General features: G+C 46.3%; 1 protein-coding gene across 1 annotated transcript; it reads left to right on the top strand.

The window, feature by feature from the left end:
- The first annotated feature begins 5292 nt into the window (after positions 1-5292).
- Positions 5293-7138, top strand: LOC125548578 (anthocyanidin 5,3-O-glucosyltransferase-like). The gene has a single exon (XM_048712147.1). It carries the CDS (start codon positions 5569-5571, stop codon positions 6982-6984), a length of 1416 nt encoding a protein of 471 aa, XP_048568104.1. The 5' UTR covers positions 5293-5568; the 3' UTR covers positions 6985-7138.
- Positions 7139-24893: the final 17755 nt, after the last annotated feature.

Here is a 24893-nt window from a genome sequence, read left to right as displayed (position 1 = left end):
TTAACGTGAATGCAACCGTCTCTAAAGCATAACCCCAAAACAATAATGGTAAATCGGTAAGAGACATCATAGATCGCACCATATCTAATAAAGTATGGTTACGATGTTCGGACACACCATTACGCTGTGGTGTTCCAGGTGGCGTGAGTTGCGAAACTATTCCACATTGTTTCAAATGAAGACCAAACTCATAACTCAAATATTCACCTCCATGATCAGATCGTAGAAACTTTATTTTCTTGTTACGATGATTTTCCACTTCACTCTGAAATTCTTTGAACTTTTCAAATGTTTCAGACTTATGTTTCATTAAGTAGATATACCCATATCTGCTCAAATCATCTGTGAAGGTCAGAAAATAATGATACCTGCCGCGAGCCTCAACATTCACCGCATACATCAATATGTATTATTTCCAATAAGTCAGTGGCTCACTCCATTGTTCCGGAGAACGGAGTCTTAGTCATCTTGCCCATGAGGCATAGTTCGCAAGTATCAAGTGATTCATTATCAAGTGATTCCAAAAGCCCATTAGCATGGAGTTTATTCATGCGCTTTACACCAATATGACCTAAACGACAATGCCACAAATAAGTTGCACTATCATTATTAACTTTGCATCTTTTGGCTTCAAAATTATGAATATGTGTATCACTACGATCGAGATTCAACAAAAATAGACCACTCATCAAGGGTGGATGACCATAAAAGATATTACTCATATAAATAGAACAACCATTATATCTCTTATTTAAATGAATAACCGTCTTGCATCAAACAAGATCCAGATATAATGTTCATGCTCAACGCTGGCACCAAATAACAATTATTCAGGTCTAAAACTAATCCCGAAGGTAGATGTAGAGGTAGCGTGCCGACGGAGATCACATCGACCTTGGAACCATTTCCGACGCGCATCATCACCTCGTCCATAGCCAATCTTCGTTTAATCTGTAGCCCCTGTTTTGAGTTGCAAATATGAGCAACGAACCAGTATCAAATACCCAGGCACTACTACGAGCATTAGTAAGGTACACATCAATAACATGTATATCAAATATACCTTTCACTTTGCCATCCTTCTTATCCGCCAAATACTTGGGGTAATTCTGCTTCCAGTGACCAGTCCATTTGTAGTAGAAGCACTCACTTTCAGGCTTAGGTCCAGACTTGGGCTTCTTCCCTGGAAAGGCAACTTGCTTGCTATTTTTCTTGAAGTTACCCTTCTTCCCTTTGCCCTTTTTCTTGAAACTAGTGTTCTTGTTAACCATCAACACTTGATGCTCCTTCTTGATTTCTACCTCCGCAGCCTTTAGCATCGCTGTCGGTGTCAAAACCGGCGGATCTCGGGTAGGGGGTCCCGAACTGTGCGTCTAGGCGGATGGTAATAGGAGGCAGGGGACACGAAGTTTTACCCAGGTTCGGGCCCTCTTGATGGAGGTAAAACCCTACGTCCTGCTTGATTAATATTGATGATATGGGTAGTACAAGAGTAGATCTACCATGAGATCAGAGAGGCTAAACCCTAGAAGCTAGCCTATGGTATGATTGTCTGTTGTCCTACGGACTAAAATCCTCCAGTTTATATAGACACCGGAGAGGGCTAGGGTTACACAAGGTCGGTTACAAAGGATGAGATATGCATATCCGTATTGCCTAGCTTGCCTTCCACGCCAAGTAGAGTCCCATCCGGACACGAGACGAAGTTTTCAATCTTGTATCTTCATAGTCTAACAGCCCGGCCAAATAATATAGTCCGGCTGTCTGGAGACCCCCTAATCCAGGACTCCCTCAGTAGTCCCTGAACCAGGCTTCAATGACGATGAGTCCGGCGCGCAGTATTGTCTTCGGCATTGCAAGGCGGGTTCCTCCTCCGAATACATCACGGAAGAATTTGAATACAAGGATAGTGTTTGACCCTGCAAAATAAGTTCCACATACCACCGTAGAGAGAATAATATTTCCACAAATCTAATTTGCTGACTTGTTTTGGCAACACGACCTTATGCCATGACCCGGTGATTATTCGAACCGTTTCCTTTAACTAGCCCCGCACATAACGCGAGGCGGTTTTTTGACACGTCTTGTCAAAGCAGAGATCGTGTTCCCCTTATCACGGGATTCTCATCAATACGGGCGTGGGTAACCCAACCGTGCCATCGATTCCAGCGCTTGGGGGATAAGCGAGTTTTACCAAGATAGTGGGGGCACATAGTTTCGGCCGCCCATATAAAGGGATAAGGATTCACCCTTTCATCCACGCCTTCTTCCTCCTTTGCTCATCCACTTTCGCACGCTCGAGCTCCAGCACCCAAGTCCGCATTTCCCACCTCGACCTTCTCCAACCATGTCCGGAGCGGGAGGCAGGTGGATGGTCTCCTCCGTCACGGAGGGACACATCAAGAAGCTGAGGAGAGCCGAATACCTGCCCGACGACATCGCACACCGGCTCCCAGATGAGGGGCAGCTCATCCCCACCCCTAGGCCCCATGAGAGGGTAGTGTTCCTTACCCACTTCCTCCACGGACTGGGATTCCCTCTCCACCCATTCGTCCGGGGGCTCATGTTCTACTACGGCTGGATTTCCACGATCTGGCCCCGAACTTCATCCTCAACATCTCGGCGTTTATCGTCGTTTGCGAGGCCTTCCTCCGCATCAAGCCTCACTTCGGCTTATGGCTGAAGACCTTCAACGTCAAGCCGAAGGTAGTGAGCGGCCGCCAGGCGGAGTGCGGAGGCGCCATGGTGGGCAAGATGCCCAACGTCACATGGCTCGAGGGCTCCTTCATGGAGACCATAAAGGGGTGGCAATCGGGGTGGTTCTACATCACCGAGTCGCGTGACCCTAAATGGGCAGCGGCCCCGAGTTCCGATCTGGCTTCCCCACGTGGCTCACCTCCTGGCAAGAGAAGGGCCTATCCTGGGGTAATTCGGGAGAGCTGACCGGACTCCAAACATGTATTCAAAACATGGTGAACAAGAAGCTCAAACTCGTCAACGTAGTCCTGGTCATGCTCATTCGCCGGATCCTCCCGTGCCAACAACGCGCTTTCAACTTGTGGGAGTTCGACCCAGCCCAGCACCGAACTCTAAACAGGCTCTTCGACACAACTCACGAAGAAGCTTGGAAGGTGCTATTCAAGAGTGCCGAGGTTCCCCCTCCCACTACCGACGACCGCGGATTCTGCGCGAAGCGCCAAGCCAGCGCGGTAAGCTGTTTTACCTCTCACAGGATACTTGTTTTTCATAGTTTGACTCTATGCGGGATCTAAGCTCCCGTACCTTTGACAGGACTGGCAGGAGACGGCCTGACAGATCGATTGTTCGGCTCCTTTGCCCGAAGGACCAACAGACGCTCTCCTGGCGAAGATGCTGACTCCGGATCCTTACACGGTGCCGGAGAAGACCAAGAAGGCCAAGGGAACCCGAAAGAGTTCCCGACACCAGGCGTCATCAGACTCACTGTCCGATGACTCTGTGGCACACTCCTCCCCCGAAGACGAGGAGGAAGAAAAAGATGCTCCCCCTCCAGGCGGGGGAGACAAGAAAAGGAAGGCCGCCCCAACTGGGGGGGCGAAGGGTCCAAGAAGGGAAGGACTCTCCTTCCGGACAGTTCCACCACCGTCGCCGAAGGCGAAGACGAGTGGTTGGCCAGGGCCAAGCCCCTGGGGAGGTCATAAGTATTTGGATACCAGAGTAACTCATAGCATTCCTTTGTCGCACTGCTTTCCCTAACGCCGAATATGATTATGCAGGCCGCCACGAGCCCGTATCGATGTATCGTCGGACGGCTCCCTGGACTCGTCGGATATGGATAGCGATCCACTTCCGATCGCCACCTCCCCTTGCCCTGCGGATGACGCCGAGGTACTGTCTCAAGAGGCACCGGGTCAAGGGGAGACAGTCCCGGAGGCGCCTCAAGGCGACCTTCCAGACTCCGGGAGCAGAGGGGACAAGGCCCCTGAGGGCTCCGAGTTCGGCCCTCAGCCGAACACCGCGCCGGAACCTCCAGTGGTTCCGGACTCAGGCAGGCGGCCTCCTTCCAAGAGGGGCGAGACGCCTATGCCGGTGACCTCTGTCCATCCAGAGGCGCTGGACAATCTGCTGGGAGCGCTTCGCAGCGCTTCCATCGACGAGGAGCACCGTACTATTATGAGTGAGGTGGTCCAGAAGGTTCAGTCCGCCATATATAGAAGTACGATGATCAACATGGCGTACAAGACAAGTCAGAACATATCCTAGTCTATCTCGTATTTCCTAACTAAACATTACTCAACACAAAAGCGACCATAGTAAAGTAGACGCTTCCACCCATATTAGCATACTAAAAGAATTTGGTATTCCATAAACGAGTGAACATATATATTGGCAACACTTGTTGATGGATATAAATTTGACGCTATTTGAATAATTGATCATGTAGAATGCACAAACTTGCATGCAAGTAATAATTAACATGAATAAACAATGCACTAGTACCAATGCTGAATTGGCATAAACCAATTTCCAGAAGAAGATAGAGGGGCACAAACCGCGCATGCATTCAGAGTGTCCGTTCGTCATGTGCTTTTTTCAAAGATATGTCAAAGCTTGACGTATCTAAATCAAAGATTGAGAGAGCCTAGAAAGGCATATATCTTTACAACTTATCCACGATTATCATAGCCAATCCTCGACATACGGATTACTCACTACTAGCCCACCCATCTAGTCTATCCGGAAGCGGCCTCTCTTCCCGCAACAACCCAGTCGCCCTCCTGTCTTGCCCTTCTAAGTCGATCCTCTTGAGAAGCTCACTTGTGGAAGGGATCACTCCGTTGAACACCACATCGTTCCTGTGTCTCCAAAGCAACCGTGCAACGAGAGCGATTACTGTCCATGTCTCCTTTCTAAGCTTTGGTTGTGGATTTATAGAGGTACACCATTCCAGCAAATTGGCGTCTGCAGTAGATAGTCAGACTAGCTTATCCCAGTAATCAAGTTCGGAGAACCACACTTGTCTAGCGAACACACATCAAGAAAGATGTAGTTGATCGTCTCAGGGGCTTGGTCACAGAAGGGGCAGGCCGTCGGGTGTGGTAGTTGTCGGTGCGCAAGCCTGTCGTTTCGTCATGTGCTCATGGGTGTCCAAGCAGTTGCAAAGTCCAAACTTCATTCTACGTGATTCTATTTTTCCGAGCTTGACGTGATTCACGACGGCATAAAATAACCATGAATAAGATCGGGTACATCTCCATTCTCGAAGCATATTTTTTCGGAAAAATCTTACTTGGCTGACGCATGCTGGGAAAGCATGGCATTTCATACGTTTTTTCCAGCAGTTTTAGTCATATAAATATGCTAACTTGGCAGCTGAAACCATTGCTGGCGTTAATAGTTGCATGCGAAACCAAACTAAATCAAACAACGTATCAACCTACCATGACCACACACTCAAATATGCCTAACTTTACAGCTGGTAGTCGCAGGCGGCTACGAAACATCGCCAGTACATATAACACAACCGATCAATTGCCAGCTTCCCTCCTTCAGAGTTCAGAACACTGCCACTGAAACACAGAAGCAAATATGCAGAGCACCGTCGTGCTTTACACATGGATGGTCAGGGGCCACCTCCACCCCATGACACAGTTCGCCCACCATCTCGCCGCACATGGCGTTCCTGTCACCGTCGCCGTCGCCGACGTCCCGTCTATAGGCAAGTCCTCTGAGACCATTGCCGGCCTCGCCGCATCCTATCCTTCCGTCTCCTTCCACCTACTCCCGCCGTCGGCGACCCGTTCCGCCCAGACGGCTGACCCCGATGCCGATCCATTCATCGCCCTTGTCGCCGACCTCCGCGCCACCAACTCTGCCCTCCTCGCCTTCCTGAGGCCCCTCCCGTCCCTCAAGGCTCTAGTCACCGACTTCTTCTGCGCCTACGGGTTTGATGCCGCCGCAGAGCTCGGCGTCCCGGCCTACCTTTTCTTCACCTCCGCTGCGTCGGTCCTTGCTGCCTACCTGCACATCCCCGTCATGCGCTCCACTGTCTCCTTCCGGGACATGGGGCGCTCCCTGCTGCACTTCCCCGGAGTCCACCCAATTCCGGCGTCTGACTTGCCGGAAGTGCTGCTCGACCGCGGCGACAGCCAGTACAAGACAATCCTTAGCCTTATGGAGCAGCTGCCAAGATCTAAGGGCATTCTGTCGAACACGTTCGAGTGGCTGGAGCCCCGCGCCGTCAAGGCGATAAAAGACGGGACTCCCTGTCCCGGCGAGTCAGTACCGAAACTGTTCTGCGTCGGTCCATTGGTCGGCGAGGAGAGGGGAAGCGCCGTGAAGCACGAATGCCTGAGATGGCTAGACAAGCAGCCAGCGCGGAGCGTGGTATTCCTCTGCTTCGGGAGCGCGAGCTCGGTGCCCGCAGAGCAGTTAAAGGAGATCGCCGTGGGACTGGAGAAGAGCGGGCACGCGTTCTTATGGGCCGTGCGAGCGCCCGTTGCGCCCGACGCCGACGCGACGAAGCGGTTCGAGGGGCGGGCCGAGGCGACGGTGCAGCCGCTGCTGCCGGAGGGATTCTTGGACAGGACGAGGGGACGCGGGATGGTGGTTTCCTCCTGGGCGCCGCAAGTGGAGGTGCTCCGGCACCCGGCGACCGGCGCGTTCGTGACGCATTGCGGATGGAACTCGACGCTAGAGGGTGTTGTAGCCGGGGTGCCGATGCTGTGCTGGCCCATGTACGCGGAGCAGAGGATGAACAAGGTGTTCGTCGTGGAGGAGATGAAACTCGGGGTGGCCATGAGCGGCTACGACGAGGGGATAGTTAAAGCGGATGAGGTAGAGGGGAAGGTGAGACTGATCATGGAGTCCGAGCAAGGGGAGGAGATCAGGGAACGGATGACGATGGCACAAGTGATTGCTGCCAATGCGCTGGAAAGCGGTGGATCTTCGGCGGCAGCATTTGTTGACTTCGTGGATAATCTGAAGATTTCGATATTCGATTGAATCGTTGACTCTGTAGTGGAATTTTCAAACTGAGCAACACCACTTAATCAGTATGCACAAAATGAAGTGGCAATCAGCTAATGGTGTCCTTTTTTTTAAAACACACAAACTATGTGTCTTTTGTACTGCCTGCATCCAAAAAAGATTGTTTTAAATTTGTCTAAATACGTATGCATCTAACACTACAAGCTATTTTGGGTGGAGGTAATGTGAAGATACAGGAGAAAATAAGTTGCAAGGGGGTGCGACGGTTTCTTGGCCTGGTCCAGGGTTTAGGATTTAAGGTTTGCACCCAGATCTGCACGGCGGCGGCGATGGGTGCAGCGAGTTGGTCTTTGCTTTGCACTATGATCCATATAACAAAGAAAAAATCGATGATCAAAATGAGCGAATACTAAGTCATAGATGGTATTTATCATTCAAGAGACTCTCAACAAGTTTTACAGGACATATTCACAAACAAAAAACCGGTGGCCAAGTGGTGTAGGACTCCGTGAGCTCGTAAGTTTTGCTTCATGTTGCTCTATCTGTTGATAATGTGATTGTTATGCTCTATTTGCACTATTTTGATCTATGATTTTATCACTTTGCTAACTCGGCCTTGGAGGCTTTGTACAACAAGAACGAGGACAAGCCATTCATGAGGCTTCATTGTTGGAGCAAGTTGACGCTTGACCCCAGCGTCGCTTAGGCGAGTGACTTGGGGGAACCTAGTGATGACCCACAAGTATAGCGGATCTATCGTAGTCTTTTCAATAAGTAAGAGTGTCAAACCCAACGAGGAGCAGAAGAAAATGATACGTGGTTTTCAGCAAGGTATTCTCTGTAAGCACTGAAATTATAGGTAACAGATAGTTTTGTGATAAGATAATTGGTAACGAGCAACAAGTAACAAAAGTAAATAAAGTGCAGCAACGTGGCCCAATCCTTTTTGTAGCAAAGGACAAGACTGGACAAATTCTAATATGGAGAAAAGCGCTCCCGAGGACACATGGGAATTATCGTCAAGCTAGGTTTCATCACGATCATATGATTCGCGTTCGGTACTTTGATAATCTGATATGTGGGTGGACCGGTGCTTGGGTACTGTCCTTACTTGGACAAGCATCCCACTTATGATTAACCTCTATTGCAAGCATTCACAACTACAACAAAAGTATTAAGGTAAACCTAACCATAGCATGAAACACATGGCTCCAAATCAACCCCTTACGAAGCAACGCATAAACTAGGGTTTAAGCTTCTGTCATTCTAGCAACCCATCATCTACTTATTGCTTCCCAATGCCTTCCTCTAGGCCCAAATAATGATGAAGTGTCATGTAGTCGACGTTCACATAACACCACTAGAGGAGAGACAACATACATCTCATCAAAATATCGAATGATTACCAAATTCACATGACTACTAATAACAAGACTTCTCCCATGTCCTCAGGAACAAACGTAACTACTCACAAAGCATATTCATGTTCATAATCAGAGGGGTATTAATATGCATATAGGATCTGAACATATGATCTTCCACCAAATAAACCAACTAGCATCAACTACAAGGAGTAATTAACACTACTAGCAACCCACATGTACCAATCCCGGACTTAGAGACAAGAATTGGATACAAGAGATGAACTAGGGTTTGAGAGGAGATGGTGCTGGTGAAGATGTTGATGGAGATTGACCCCCTCCCGATGAGAGGATCATTGGTTATGACGATGGCGATGATTTCCCCCTCCCGAAGGGAAGCTTCCCTGGCAGAACAGCTCCGCCAGAGCCCTAGATTGGTTCCGCCAAGTTTCCGCCTCATGGCGACGGAGTCTCATCCGGATAGATGGCTTATGATTTTTTCCTCATCGAAAGACTCCATATAGCAGAAGATGGACATCTGAGGGCCACCAGGGGGCCCACGAGGTAGGGGGCGCGCCCAGGGGGTAGGGCGCGCCCCCACCCTCGTGGGCAGGGTGTGGCCCCCCTGGTGAACTTCTTGCGCTCAGTATTTTTTATATATTCTGAAAATGACTTTCGTGAAGTTTCAGGACTTTTGGAGCTATGCAGAATAGGTCTCTAATATTTGCTCCTTTTCCAGCCCAGAATCCCAGCTGCCGGCATTCTCCCTCTTTATGTAAACCTTGTAAAATAAGAGAGAATATGCATAAGTGTTGTGACATAATGTGTAATAACAACCCATAATGCAATAAATATCGATATAAAAGCATGATGCAAAATGGACGTATCAACTCCCCCAAGTTTAGACCTCGCTTGTCCCCAAGCGAAAGCCGAAATCAAAAAATATGTCCACATGTTTAGAGATAGAGGTGTCGATAAAAATAAAATACGGACATGAGGGCATCATGATCATTTTTAGAACATTAACTTATATAATTCTTGTCATATGATCTCTTATGCTAGAGTAACAATTCAATCACAATTTCAAGTATGAATCATAATCTTCATTGAAAACTAACAAACTATAATCTCAGTCATTGGAGCAATTGCAATTTATCATAACACGGGAAAGAGTCAATATAAGAGGTTTTCAGCAAGTTCACATACTCAACTATCATATAGTCTTTCACAATTGCTAACACTCACGCAATACTTATGGGTATGGAGTTTTAATCGGACACAGAGAAAGATAGGGGCCTATAGTTTTGCCTCCCAACGTTTTACCTCAACGGTAATGTCAACAATAATAGTTCATGAAAACTCACATCCAATTAGCCATATATACCAGGATCTTTCCAACATGTTGCGCTTGCCAAAAGATAAAATGTAAAAAGGAAGGGTGAAGATCACCATGACTCCTATGCAAGGTAGGAGATAAAAGTAAAAGATAGGCCCTTCGCAGAGGGAAGCAGAGGTTGTCATGCGCTTTTATGGTTGGATGCACAAAATCTTAATGCGAAAGAACGTCACTTTATATTGCTACTTGTGATATGGACCTTTATTATGCAGTCTGTCGCTTTTATTTCTTCCATATCACACCATCGTATAAAGCTTATTTTCTCCCACACTAATAAGTCATACATATTTAGAGAGCAATTTTTATTGCTTGCACCGATGACAACTTACTTGGAGGATCTTACTCAATCCATAGGTAGGTATGGTGGACTCTCATGGCAAAACTGGTTTAAGGGTGTTTGGAAGCACAAGTAGTATCTCTACTTGGTGCAAATAATTTGGCTAGCATGAGGGGGGAAGGCAAGCTCAACCATGTTGGATGATCCATAACAATATAATTTATCTCAGATGTAAGAAAACATAACCCATTACGTTGTCTTCCTTGTCCAACGTCAACTCTTTAGCATGTCATATTTTAATGAGTGCTCACAATCATAAAAGATGTCCAAGATAGTATATTTATATGTGAAGACCTCTCTTTCTTTATTACTTCCTATTAATTGCAACGATGACCAAAACTATGTTTGTCAACTCTCAACAACTTTTATTCATCATACTCTTTCTATGTGAGCTCATTACTCTCCATAAGATCCATATGATCTCTTTTATTCTTTTTATTCTTTCTCTTTTATTTTATTCCCTCAGGATCATGGCAAAATAATCAAGCCCTTGACTCAACACTAATCATTATTATATAGCTCATGGACTTGATTACATAGAAGGATCATAAAGCAAAACTCACAACTAGATCATACTAAAAACTTTATACTACTAGATCAAGATATTACCAAAAGGATCAAACTAAGAAAAAACGGTAAAGATAAAAGTGATGGTGATACGATACCGGGGCACTCCCCCAAGCTTGGCAGTTGCCAAGGGGAGTGCCCATACCCGATGGTCAGTTCTTCTTTGTTGGTGAAGAAGGTGGAGTTGTTGATGATGGATAGTCACACATCGAGCGTAGGAGGTCTTCTAACTTGCGGATAATGCCTTTGAGTGTGATGATATGCACCTTCAACAAAATATTTTCACGTGCGAGATACTTATTTTGTATACGAGCTAACTCAATCATCTTGAAAGCTTCGATCTCAGTTGGGGTAAGAAGATTGTGATCAAGTTGAAGGATGTCTTCTGTTGCCGGAACTTGGTCCTCCGTAGCCTTCTTGATCCCTTCATCCTTGTTGATCTCCATGGGCTCTTCTCTCTTCAGCTCTATCTTCATTAGCCAAGTATCATTGCCCTCATTGTTGGAGGAGGAGGGAGACGACATGATGCTTGGTGTTGACAACCCTGGCAGAAAACAGCTCGAAACAAGAACAGAGGATTTTTGCGTGATACGGTTGTCAAAACCTTCGGGGTTATATAATGAATTTTTACCGACCAAAATACTTGTCGTGTAAGAAAACGGAGTCCGGAGAGCACACGAGGTGCCCACGATGTAGGGGGCGCGCCCTCCACCCTCGTGGAGGCCTCGTGTCCTTCCCGGACTGCTTCTTATTTTTCTATTTTTCTAAATATTCCAAAACGGAGAAATATTGCCATAAAAACTGTTTTGGAGTCGGTTTACTTACGGTACCACATACCTATTCCTTTTCGGAGTCTGAAACGTTCCGGAAAGTGTCCCTTATGTATTCCTCCGGGGTTATGGTTTCAATAACATTGGTTTCAACATTTATAGGATTACCTGAGATATAGTGTTTAATTCTTTGATCGTTCACCACCTTCGGATTTGTGCCTTCGAAGTTGTTGATTTTTATGGCACCGGCACGATAGACCTCCTCGATAACGTAAGGACCTTCCCATTTAGAGAGAAGTTTTCCTGCAAAAAATCTTAGACGAGAGTTGTATAGCAATACATAATCACCTACATTGAACTCACGCTTTTGTATTCTTTTGTCATTCTCATAGGCTTGGGTTCTCCATTCATCAAGTGAGCTAATGTCAAATAACCTCTTCTCACCAGCAAGTTTGAAATCATAATTGAGCTCTTTAAAAGCCCAATATGCCTTATGTTCTAGTTCGAGAGGTAAGTGACATGCTTTTCCATAAACCATTTTATACGGAGACATACCCATAGGGTTTTTATATGCAGTTCTATAGGCCCATAATGCATCATCAAGTTTCCTGGACCAATTCTTTCTAGATCTATTAACAGTCTTTTGCAAAATTAATTTGAGCTCTCTATTGCTCAATTCTACTTGACCACTAGACTGTGGGTGATAAGGAGATGCAATCCTATGATTAACATCATATTTAGCAAGCATTTTACGGAAAGCACCATGAATAAAATGTGAACCACCATCAGTCATTAAATATCTAGGGACTCCAAACCTTGGAAAAATAACTTCTTTAAGCATCTTAATAGAAGTGTTATGATCAGCACTACTAGTTGGAATAGCTTCTACCCACTTAGTAACGTAATCAACGACAACTAAAATGTGTGTATATCCATTAGAGGCAGGAAAAGGTCCCATATAATCAAAGCCCCAAACATCAAATGGTTCAATAACAAGTGAATAAATCATAGGCATTTCTTGACGTCTACTAATATTAACAATTCTTTGACATTCATCACAAGACAAACTTACGGGCATCCTTGAAGAGAGTAGGCCAATAAAACCGGATTGCAATACCTTGTGTGTAGTTCTATCTCCAGCATGGTGTCCTCCATAAGCTTCGGAGTGACACTTGCGTAGGATCTGTTCCTGTTCATGCTCAGGTACACAACGTCTAATAACACCATCTACTCCTTCTTTATAAAGATGTGGGTCATCCCAGAAGTAATGTTTCAAATCATAGAAGAACTTTTTCTTTTGCTGGTATGTGAAACTAGGTGGTATAAATTTAGCAACAATGTAATTAGCATAATCAACATACCATGGAGCAGTGCGAGAAGCATTTATGACATTTAATTGTTAATCAGGAAAGCTATCATCAATAGGTAGTGGGTCATCAAGAACATTTTCTAACCTAGACAAGTTGTCTGCAACGGGGTTCTCAGCTCCCTTTCTATCAATAATATGCAAATCAAATTCTTGTAGCAAGAGAACCCATCTAATAAGTCTAGGTTTAGCATCTTTCTTTTCCATAAGATATTTAATGGCAGCATGATCAGTGTGAATAGTTACTTTAGAACCAATAATATAAGGTCTGAACTTATCACAAGCATGTACAACTGCTAAGAATTCTTTTTCAGTAGTAGCATAATTTCTCCGAGCATTGTCTAGATTTTTACTAGCATATTGAATAACATTTAATTTCTTATCAACTCTTTGCCCTAGAACAACACCTACATCATAATCACTAGCATCACACATAATTTCAAAAGGTAAATTCCAATCAGGTGGTTGAACAATAGGTGTAGAGTTTAATGCTTTCTTAAGTATTTCAAATGCTTCTACACAATCATCATAAAAAACAAATGACATATCTTTTTGTAATATATTAGTCAGAGGCTGTGAAATTTTTGAGAAGTCCTTAATGAACCTCCTATAGAAACCGGCATGACCAAGGAAACTTCTTATACCTTTGATGTCCTTGGGACATGGCATCTTTTCAATAGCATCAACCTTGCCTTTATCAACCTCAATACCTCTTTCAGAAACTTTATGCCCCAAGACAATACCTTCATTAACCATAAAGTGGCACTTTTCCCAATTCAAGACAAGATTAGTTTCTTCACATCTCTGCAAAACTTGATCATGCTTGCTCAAGCAATCATCAAAAGAGGATCCATAGATGGAAAAATCGTCCATGAAAACCTCACAAATATTTTCACAAAAGTCAGAGAATATAGCCATCATGCATCTTTGAAATGTAGAAGGTGCATTACATAAACCAAAAGGCATACATCTATAAGAAAAAGTACCAAAAGGGCAAGTAAAAGTAGTCTTTGATTGATCATTGGCTGACACAGGTATTTGAGAGAAACCAGAATAACCATCTAGAAAGAAAAAATGTGTATGTTTCGATAATCTTTCTATCATTTGATCGATAAAAGGTAAGGGGTAATGATCTTTTTTAGTAGCTTTATTTAATTTGCGGAAATCAATTACCATCCTATAACCTGTAATAATTCTTTGCGGGATCAACTCATCTTTATCATCAGGAACGACAGTAATACCTCCCTTCTTAGGGACACAACGGACATGACTTACCCACTGACTATCAGCAACGGGATAAATTATACCTGCCTCAAGAAGCTTTAGTATTTCCTTTCTTACCACTTCCTTCATCTTAGGATTCAGCCATCGTTGATGATCACGAACTGGTTTGGCATCTTCCTCCAAATTTATTTTGTGTTGACACAGAGTGGGACTAATGCCCTTAAGATCATCAAGAGTATATCCAATAGCAGCATGGTGCTTCTTCAGAGTTTTCAATAATCTCTCTTCTTCATGCTCTGAAAGGTTAGCACTAATAATAACATGATATATCTTTTTCTCATCAAGATAAGCATATTTAAGAGTATCAGGTAACGGCTTAAGCTCAAAACCGGGATCACCCTTGGGTGGAGGAGGATCCCCTAGGATTTCAATAGGCAAATTGTGTTTCAGGATGGGTTCCTGTTTAAAGAATACTTCATCTATTTCCCTTCTTTCATTCATAAACATATCATTTTCATGGTCTAGCAAATATTGTTCTAAAGGATCATTAGGAGGCACGACAATAGAAGCAAGACCAATAATTTCATCTTTACTAGGCAATTCCTCTTCACGGTGTTGTCTACAAAATTTAGAGAAATTAAATTCATGAGATATATCACCTAAACCAATAGTAACAACATCCTTTTTGCAATCTATCTTAGCATTAACTGTGTTCAAGAAGGGTCTACCAAAAATAATAGGGCAAAAACTATCTTGTGGGGAGCCAAGAACAAGAAAATCAGCGGGATATTTAGTTTTCCCACACAAGACTTCAACATCTCTAACAATTCCAATTGGTGAAATAGTATCTCTATTGGCAAGTTTAATTGTGACATCAATATCTTCTATCTCAGCAGGTGCAATATCATGCATAATTTCTTTGTATAAGTCATGAGGTATAGCACTAGCACTGGCACCCATATCACATAAGCCATGATAACAATGATCTCCTATTTTAACAGAAATAACAGGCATGCCTACCAAAGATCTAGGTTTATCTTTAGCACAAGGTTTAGCAATTCTAGCAGTTTCATCATAGAAATAAATAACCTGCCCATCAATATTATCAGACAAGAGATCTTTAACAATAGCAATATTAGGTTCAACTTTAATTTGCTTAGGAGGTGTATAGGTTCTAATATTGCTTTTACGAACCACAGTTGAAGCTTTAGCATGATCTTTTATCCTAACAGGAAAAGGTGGTTTCTCAACATAAGCAGTAGGAACAATAGGATCATTTCTCTTGAATAATCATTTCTCTTGAGAGCTCATGATTGGGGCATGAATATAACATTGATTTAAGCCTCCCCCAAGCTTGGGCGATGCTTTCTCCTTCCCGAGGCCAAAAATTATATATATAATTGCGATCACGATGAACAAGATGCATAGGATAAAACTTCTTATGAAATTCCAATTTCAATCGTTTGTAGTTCCATGACCCCGTATCATCACATTGACTATACCATGTCAATGCATCTTCCTTCAAAGATAAAGGGAAGACCTTCTTCTTAATAACATCTCCGGGTACACCTGCAAGCTTAAATAATCCACAAACTTCATCCACATATATTAGGCGCTCATCAGGATGCGTTGTTCCGTCTCCTACAAAAGGATTAGCTTGCAGTTTTTCTATCATACCCGAAGGAATTTCAAAGCAGACATTTTCATTTTCAGTAGGTTCAGTAGGTTGAGGAGCAACTCTTTGCTCTACTGGTCGGGGTGAAGATACCCCGAACAAGCCCCTCAGAGGATTACTTTCCATGGTAACAAGTGACAGTAAATTTCAGCACACTATATAAATTTTTCCTTACCAAATTCCACCTACCAAAGGCATTTCACTCCCCGGCAATGGCGCCAGAAAAGAGTCTTGATGACCCACAAGTATAGGGGATCTATCGTAGTCCTTTCGATAAGTAAGAGTGTTGAACCCAACGAGGAGCAGAAGGAAATGATAAGCAGTTTCCAGCAAGGTATTCTCTGCAAGTACTGAAATAAGTGGTAACAGATAGTTTTGTGATAAGATGATTTGTAACGAGCAACAAGCAACAAAAGTTAATAAGGTGCAGCAATATGGCCCAATCCTTTTTGTAGCAATGGACAAGCTTGGACAAACTCTTATATGATGTAAAGCGCGCCCGAGGACACATGGGAATATCGTCAAGCTAGTTTTCATCACGTTCATATGATTCGCGTTCAATACTTTGATAATTTGGTATGTGGGTGGACCGATGCTTGGGTGCTGCCCTTACTTGGACAAGCATCCCACTTATAATTAACCTCTATTGCAAGCATCCGCAACTACAACAAAAGTATTAAGGTAAACCTAACCATAGCATGAAACATATGGATCCAAATCAGCCCCTTACGGAGCAACGCATAAACTAGGGTTTAAGCTTCTATCACTCTAGCAACCCATCATCTACTTATTACTTCCCAATGCCTTCCTCTAGGCCCAAATAATGGTGAAGTGTCGTGTAGTCGACGTTCACATAACACCACTAGAGGAGAGACAACATACATTTCATCAAAATATCGATCGATTAACAAATTCACATGACTACTAATAGCAAGACTTCTCCCATGTCCTCAGGAACAAACATAACTACTCACAAAGCATATTCATGTTCATAATCAGAGGGGTATTAATATGCATATAGGATCTGAACATATGATCTTCCACCAAATAAACCAACTAGCATCAACTACAAGGAGTAATTAACACTACTAGCAACCCACAGGTACCAATCCCAGACTTAGAGACAACAATTGGATACAAGAGATGAACTAGGGTTTGAGAGGAGATGGTGCTGGTGAATATGTTGATGGAGATTGACCCCCTCCCGATGAGAGGATCGTTGGTGATGATGATGGTGATGATTTCCCCCTCCCAGAGGGAAGTTTCCCCGGAAGAACAGCTCCGCCAGAGCCCTAGATTGGTTCCGCCTCGTGGCGGCAGAGTCTCGGCCGGGAAGATGGCTTATGATTTTTTCCTCATCGAAAGACTCCACATAGCAGAAGATGGACATCGGAGGGCCACCAGGGGGCCCACGAGGTAGGGGGCGCGCCTAGGGGGGTAGGGCGCGCCCCCACCCTCGTGGGCAGGGTGTGGCCCCCCTGGTGAACTTCTTGCGCTCAATATTTTTTATATATTCTGAACATGACTTCCGTGAAGTTTCAGGACTTTTGGAGCTATGCAGAATAGGTCTCTAATATTTGCTCCTTTTCCAGCCCAGAATCCCAGCTGCGGGCATTCTCCCTCTTTATGTAAACCTTGTAAAATAAGAGAGAATAGGAATAAGTGTTGTGACATAATGTGTAATAACAGCCCATAATGCAATAAATATCGATATAAAAGCATGATACAAAATGGACGTATCACCTAGCGTGCCGCCGGCCGGTATTCCGGATCTCCTCCCTCCCTCCTCACCACCACATGAGGCTGACGTCGGCTAAGCCCGCGACGTAGCCAGGGACTATGGCGGCTGGGCTTGCGCTGCTCCTCCTGATCTAGAGCAGAGAGCTCGGATTGGGTGGTAGCGGCCCTTTGATGAGGCCACCCTCTCCTGTGGCGAGGAGGGGCTGGTGGGTTGCAGGTCGCCAAATCGGCCGACCAACGGCTAACCTGCAGGTTGGGGCCGGAGCTTTGTTGCCCCAGCGGCTGACGACACCAGATCTGGCAGCTGCATCTTGTCCCTACATGGTGCGCTCCACCCCGGTCCTATCTTAACCGGTCACAAGGCTATGGGTGGAGTAGGTGGTGGGGGTCTAGATCGGGATAACTCCATGGTCGGCTATGGCCGGGCGTGGTGGTAACGACGTTTGAGGGCACTGGTTTTCTTCTTAGAGACATTGGTCGGTCGGTCTGCCCTACCTCTTCCCACCTCACTGCTACCCGGGTGAAAATCTTAACTACGGTGGGCGGCGACGGTGCTCTGGGCATCGTGTCCTTCTTGAAGGCAACACTGTGAGAGCATTGTGGTGGTGGGCACCGTGTGGGCTCGTTGGTAGCTCCAGATGGTGTGCCCTTCTACCTTCAGTGGCATCTGAGGGAGTCCTGGATTAGGGGGTCCTCGGACAGCCGGACTATATACTTTGGTTGGACTGTTGGACTATGAAGATACAAGATTGAAGACTTCGTCCCGTGTCCAGGTGGGACTCTCTTTTGCGTGGAAGGCAAGCTTGGAAATTCAGATATGTAGATCTCTTCCCGATTCTGTGTAACCCTAGCCCCCTCCGATGTCTATATAAACCAGAGGGTTTAGTCCGTAGGACAACAACAATCATAATCATAGGCTAGCTTCTAGGGTTTAGCCTCTACGATCTCGTTGTATATCAACTCTTGTAATACTCATATCATCAAGATCAATCAAGCAGGATGTAGGATATTACCTCCAACGAGAGGGCCCGAACCTGGGTAAACATTATGTCCCCCGCCTCCTGTTACCATCAGCCTTGGACGCATAGTTTGGGACCCCCTACCCGAGATCCGCCAGTTTTGACACCAACATTGGTGCTTTCATTGAGAGTTCCACTGTGCCGTCATGATAAAGGATTGATGGCTCCTTCGATCATCGGCAACGATGCGATCCAGGGTGAGGTTTTTCTCCCCGGGCAGTGTTGGGAAACGTAGCATAAATAATTCAAAATTTTCCTACGTGTCACCAAGATCTATCTATGGAGTCATCTAGCAACGAGGAGGAGTGGATCTACATACCCTTGTAGATCGCGCGCGGAAGCGTTCAAGAGAACGGGGTTGATGGAGTCGTACTCGTCGTGATCCAAATCACCGATGATTCTAGCGCCGAACGGATGGCACCTCCGCGTTCAACACACGTACGGAGCAGCGACGTCTCCTCCTTCTTGATCCAGCAAGGGGGAGAGAGGTTGATGGAGATCCAGCAGCACGACGGCGTGGTGGTGGAAGTAGCGGGATTCCAACAGGGCTTCGCCAAGCGCTGCGGGAGGAGGGAGATGTGTCATGGGAGGGAGAGGGAGGCGCCAGGGCTTAGGTTGGGCTGCCCTCCCTTCCCCCCACTATATATAGGGCCAAGGGAGAGGGGGGAGGCGCAGCCTTGGCCCTTCCTCCAAGGAAGGGTGCGGCCAGGGAGGAGTCCCTCCTCCCCAAGGCACCTCGGAGGTGCCTTCCCCCTTTAGGACTCTTCCTTTCCCCTTGTCTTGCGCATGGGCCTCTTGGGGCTGGTGCCCTTGGCCCATATAGGCCAAGGCGCACCCCCTACAGCCCATGTGGCCCCCCGGGGCAGGTGGCCCCACCCGGTGGACCCCCGGGACCCTTCCGGTGGTCCCGGTACAATACCAGTGACCCCGAAACTTGTCCCGATGGCCGAAATAGCACTTCCTATATATAATTCTTTACCTCCGGACCATTCCGGAACTCCTCGTGACGTCCGGGATCTCATCCGGGACTCCGAACAACTTTCGGGTTACCGCATACTAATATCTCTTATAACCCTAGTGCCATCGAACCTTAAGTGTGTAGACCCTCCTACGGGTTCGGGAGACATGCAGACATGACCGAGATGACTCTCCGGTCAATAACCAATAGCGGGATCTGGATACCCATGTTGGCTCCCACATGTTCCACGATGATCTCATCGGATGAACCACGATGTCAAGGACTTAATCAATCCCGTATACAATTCCCTTTGTCTATCGGTACGACACTTGCCCGAGATTCGATCGTCGGTATCCCGATACCTTGTTCAATCTCGTTACCGGCAAGTCTCTTTACTCGTTTCGTAACACATCATCCCGTGATCAACTCCTTGATCACATTGTGCACATTATGATGATGTCGTACCGAGCGGGCCCAGAGATACCTCTCCGTTTACACGGAGTGACAAATCCCAGTCTCGATTTGTGCCAACCCAACAGACACTTTCGGAGATACCTGTAGTGTACCTTTATAGCCACCCAGTTACGTTGTGACGTTTGGCACACCCAAAGCACTCCTACGGTATCCGGGAGTTGCACAATCTCATGGTCTAAGGAAATGATACTTGACATTAGAAAAGCTTTAGCATACGAACTACATGATCTTGTGCTAGGCTTAGGATTGGGTCTTTATCCATCACATCATTCTCCTAATGATGTGATCCCGTTATCAATGACATCCAATGTCCATGGTTAGGAAACTGTAACCATCTATTGATCAACGAGCTAGTCAACTAGAGGCTTAGTAGGGACATGGTGTTGTCTATGTATCCACACATGTATTTGAGTTTCCTATTAATACAATTCTAGCATGGATAATAAACGATTATCATGAACAAGGAAATATAATAATAACTAATTTATTATTGCCTCTAGGGCATATTTCCAACAGGCAGATCTTCGTATTTGGCGGCTTCATACTACGGGCCAACTCGCTTGGGCATCTGGAGCAGATCGAGAGCTACGCCCCTGGCCATCAGGTCAGGTTTGGAAACTTGAACTATACTGCCGACATCCGCGGAGACTTGATCTTCGACGGATTCGGGCCCATGTCAGGTGCGCCGCACAGTCACGACGAACATGACTTAGCTCTGCCGTCGGACGGCGTTCGGGAGATCACACCCGTGGCTGCTCCGGCCCTCAATCCGGAGCAGATCATGCCGTCCGAGGACGGGTGGTTGGACCCCTCCACAGAAGCCGCACACTCAGCGGCGATAGAGCCGAATACCGACTTCACCTCCTATGAGACCTGTGTTACCGGACCCTTGGATTCGTCCCCAGCCACAGGCTCCGAACCGCTTGCGTCCGTGCCTATCGAATCTGACTGGGCACCGATCATGGAGTTTACCTCTGCGGATATCTTTCAGCACTCGCCCTTGGGTGACGTGCTAAATTCATTGAGGTCTCTCTCCTTATCAGGAGACCCTTGGCCGAACTATGTCCGGCTCGAGTGGGAAGCGGACGACGAAATTCATTCCCCACCCACCACCCACTTAATAGCCACTGTCGATGACTTAACCGACATGCTTGATTTCGGCTCTGAAGACATTGACGGTATGGACGACGATGCAGGAGAACAGGAACCACCGCCCACAGGGCGCTGGACAGCCACCTCATGATATGATATATACATGGTGGATACCCCCAAAGAAAGCAATGGCAATAAGGCAATGGAGGATAACCCCCTCGAGAAGCAATCTAAGCACCGGCGTCATCGACGCAGCTCTAAGCCCCGCCATAGCAAAAGCAGTGATACCGACACAAGAGACAATAACATTGCAGACAGTGCCGAAGACGAAGACAATCACCTCCAGCCACGCTTCGAGCGGGAGGATGGGCAAGCGAGCCCTAAGGAACATGCAACAAATGGAGAATGAGGGGATGACAATTACATGCCCCTCTCCGAAGACGAGGTGAGCCTCGGCGACAAAGAATTCATCGTGCCTAAGGATCCCGTCGAGCAGGAGCGCTTCAAGCACCGGCTTATAGCCACAGCAAAAAGCCTGAAGAAAAAGCAGCAGTAGCTTCAAGATGATCAAGATCTTCTAGCGGATAGATGGACCGAGGTCCTGGCAGCCGAGGAATACGAACCCGAGCGCCCAACCAAAAGTTACCCAAAGCATAGGTTGCTACCCCAACTCGAGGAGGAAGCATTAAAACCTACACTACCAGCGTATGATGCGGCTGACCGGCCACCTCGTAGCCTAGACAAAGCGGCATATCAGCCCGAAGTCCAGCCCGCACCCCGTCGCCAGTCAAACAAAAACACCAAAGCCCGGGGCTACAGGCAGGACCTGCGAGACGTATTGGAAAACAAAGCAGGACATACAAGATCGATCTACATATCACGGGGGCGCGCCCCAACGCGTGACGACGACCGTCATGCCGGATATACTAAAAGCAAATCCGGCCGGGCCGAATACAGCAGACAAGACTCGTACGAACTGCGTCATGATATAGCCCCGCACAGAGGCACCGCACACCCCCTATGCTTCACCGACGAAGTAATGGATCACGAATTCCCAGAACGGTTTAAACCCGTAGACATTGAATCATATGATGGTAGAATAGACCCCGCGGGATGGATTGAATATTTCCTCCTCCACATCCACATGGCCCGCGGTGACGATCTACATGCCATCAAGTACCGCCCACTAAAACTCAAAGGACCAGCTCGGCATTGGCCGAATAGCCTGTCGGCAAACTCCATTGGCAGTTGGGAGAACTTATGTGCGACCACCGGATGCTGATGACTTGAGTCACATAACCCAACAGTCCGGGGAGTCAGCCAGGAAATTCTGGACTCGGTTCCTAACTAAAAAGAACCAAATTGTCGGCTGTCCGGATGCCGAGGCCTTAGCGGCATTTAAGCATAACATTCGTGACGAGTGGCTCGCCCGACACCTCGGCCAAGAGAAGCCGAAGTCCATGGCAGCCCTCACGACACTCATGACCCGCTTTTGTGCGGGCGAGGACAGCTGGCTGGCTCGCATGTAATGCCCTCGATGCGGCTATATCTCCAACTGGGCACCACTACTAATCATCAGGGAAAGACACGTAGTAACGGCGTGAAGCTTCATCGAACTCCCACTTGAGCTTAAGCGCATCATCTGGAACGGAGTCATCGGGCCCTGCATCTGGTTTGGAAGTAATCTGTGAGCCACAGGGACTCAGCAATCTCGCACCCTCGCGATCAAGACTATTTAACCTTATAGGTAAGGCAAGGTAAATATGTGGAGCTGCAGCAAGCGACTAGCTTATATGGTGCCTAACCTGTTCGCAAAAGAGAGCGAGAAGAGAAGGCAAAGCGCGAACGCATAACTAGAGAACAACCTGCGGCAAGCATTACTCCAACACCGTGTTCACTTCCCGGACTCCGCCGAGAAGAGACCATCATGGTAACTCACATGGTTGATTCATTTTAATTAAGTTAGGGTTCAAGTTATCTACAACCGGACATTAACAAATTTCCATCTGCCCATAACCGCGGGCACGGCTTTCGAAAGTTCAAATCCCTGCAGGGGAGTCCCAACTTAGCCCATGACAAGCTCTCACGGTGAACGAAGGATACACCTTCTCCCGAGACATTCCGATCAGACTCGGCATCCCGGTTCTACAAGACAACTCCGACAATGGTAAAACAAGTCCAGCAACACCACCCGCTGTGCCGACAAATCCCGATAGGAGCTGCACATATCTCGTTCTCAGGGCACACCGTATAAGCTAAGCGTACGGGAGCCAACGTAACCCAAGTTGCCAAGGGACGGCCCCGCACGGTGCTCTAGGTTGGACCAACGCTCAGAGGAGCACTGGCCCGGGGGTTTAAAATAAAGATGACCCTTGAGTCCGCGAAACCCAAGGGAAAAAGGTTAGGTGGAAAATGGTAAAACCAAGGTTGGGAATTGCTGGAGGAGTTTTATTCAAGGCGGACTGTCAAGGGGTTCCCATTATCACCCAACCGCGTAAGGAACGCAAAATCCGGGAACATAACACCGATATGACGGAAACTAGGGCGGCAAGAGTGGAACAAAACACTAGGCGAGAGGCCGAGCCTTCCACCCTTTACCAAGTATATAGATGCATTAAGATAACAAGATAACATAATGATATCCCAACAAGAAAATAATGTTCCAACAAGGAACGGTCTCCAATCTTCACCTGCAACTAGCAACGCTATAAGAGGGGCTGAGCAAAGCGGTAACATAGCCAATCAACGGTTTGCTAGGACAGGGTGGGTTAGAGGTTTGACATGGCAATTTGGGAGTCATGATAAGCAAGTGGTAGGCATCGTAGCATAGGCATAGAAAAAGAGCGAGCATCTAGCAAAGCAAAGATAGAAGTGATTTCGAGGGTATGATCATCTTGCCTGCAAAGTTGTCAGAGTTGACTGGATCCTCGAAAGCAAACTCAACGGGCTCCTTATTAGCGAACTCGTCTCCCGGCTCTACCCAAACAAGACAAACAAGCAAAAAAGACACAATCAACCACGTGCAAAGCTCAAACAACATGATGCAAACATGGTATGCTATGCAGGATGCGATATGTGATGCATATGCAGGACTTGACAAGGAATGAATGAACCTGGCCTCAACTTGGAAATCCAAGTGTGCCACTGGAAAGTTGAGGTTATTTCACTTTAAATCGATATAAAGAACACCGGAATCGGAGACACGGTTTGGAAATGGCAAGCAATTCAAATATGGCACCGGTCTGTGATAAACAGCAAGTAGCCATCTAAATGCAACAAGGCAAAGATGCTACAGCACCCAAACATGGCAACAAAATACATGGAAGGGATCCATTCATAATGCTTAACAAAAGATGAACACTGAGCTACGGCCAATTCATCCATTAACAGGTTCAAACATGCATGGCAAAAGTGCAATTGGTAAACAGATTTCAGACTTGGTGAAATTAACACTTGTCTGGAATTTCAGATCAAGTAGCACACTTTGGAGCATGAAAACTATATGCTACAGGAACTTAACATGGAAAAGTAAGGCATGGCATGGAGCTACTCAAAGAGCTTAACAAAAGTCCCTTAGTGACCTTGAGCCAAAGGGTATCATAAAATACAATTGCAAGCATGTGAACATGGCAAAAACATAAGCAGATCACAGACTTAGTGAAAAACTGGATCATGCAAATCAGATATCAAGTAGGCATGTTTACGAGCTCGATGCACTCACTACAGAGCATGTCATGATAATCTAAGCATACCCCCATCAAGAATACACATTATACAAGCTAGACATGGCAAGAACAATAACATAGCATGCACATATCAACTACAACATCCTCGGCAAAATCGTTAACAAGTAGACAATCTGCCCAGATTTACGAAATAGCAAAAGTAGAGCTCGATTGACTCAAGCTAGGTGCTCCATAAATGCAAACGAGGACATGGATGGAT

This window comes from Triticum urartu, chromosome 3 (assembly GCF_003073215.2).
Source record: "Triticum urartu cultivar G1812 chromosome 3, Tu2.1, whole genome shotgun sequence".
NCBI lineage: Eukaryota > Viridiplantae > Streptophyta > Magnoliopsida > Poales > Poaceae > Triticum > Triticum urartu.
Note: the sequence above shows the minus strand (reverse complement) of the source record. Positions and strands in the feature narration are given on the sequence as shown.

Coding starts and splice junctions, on each gene's coding strand:
- LOC125548578 (XM_048712147.1), top strand. CDS start 5,569: ATGCAGAGCACCGTCGTGCTTTACACATGGATGGTCAGGGGCCACCTC.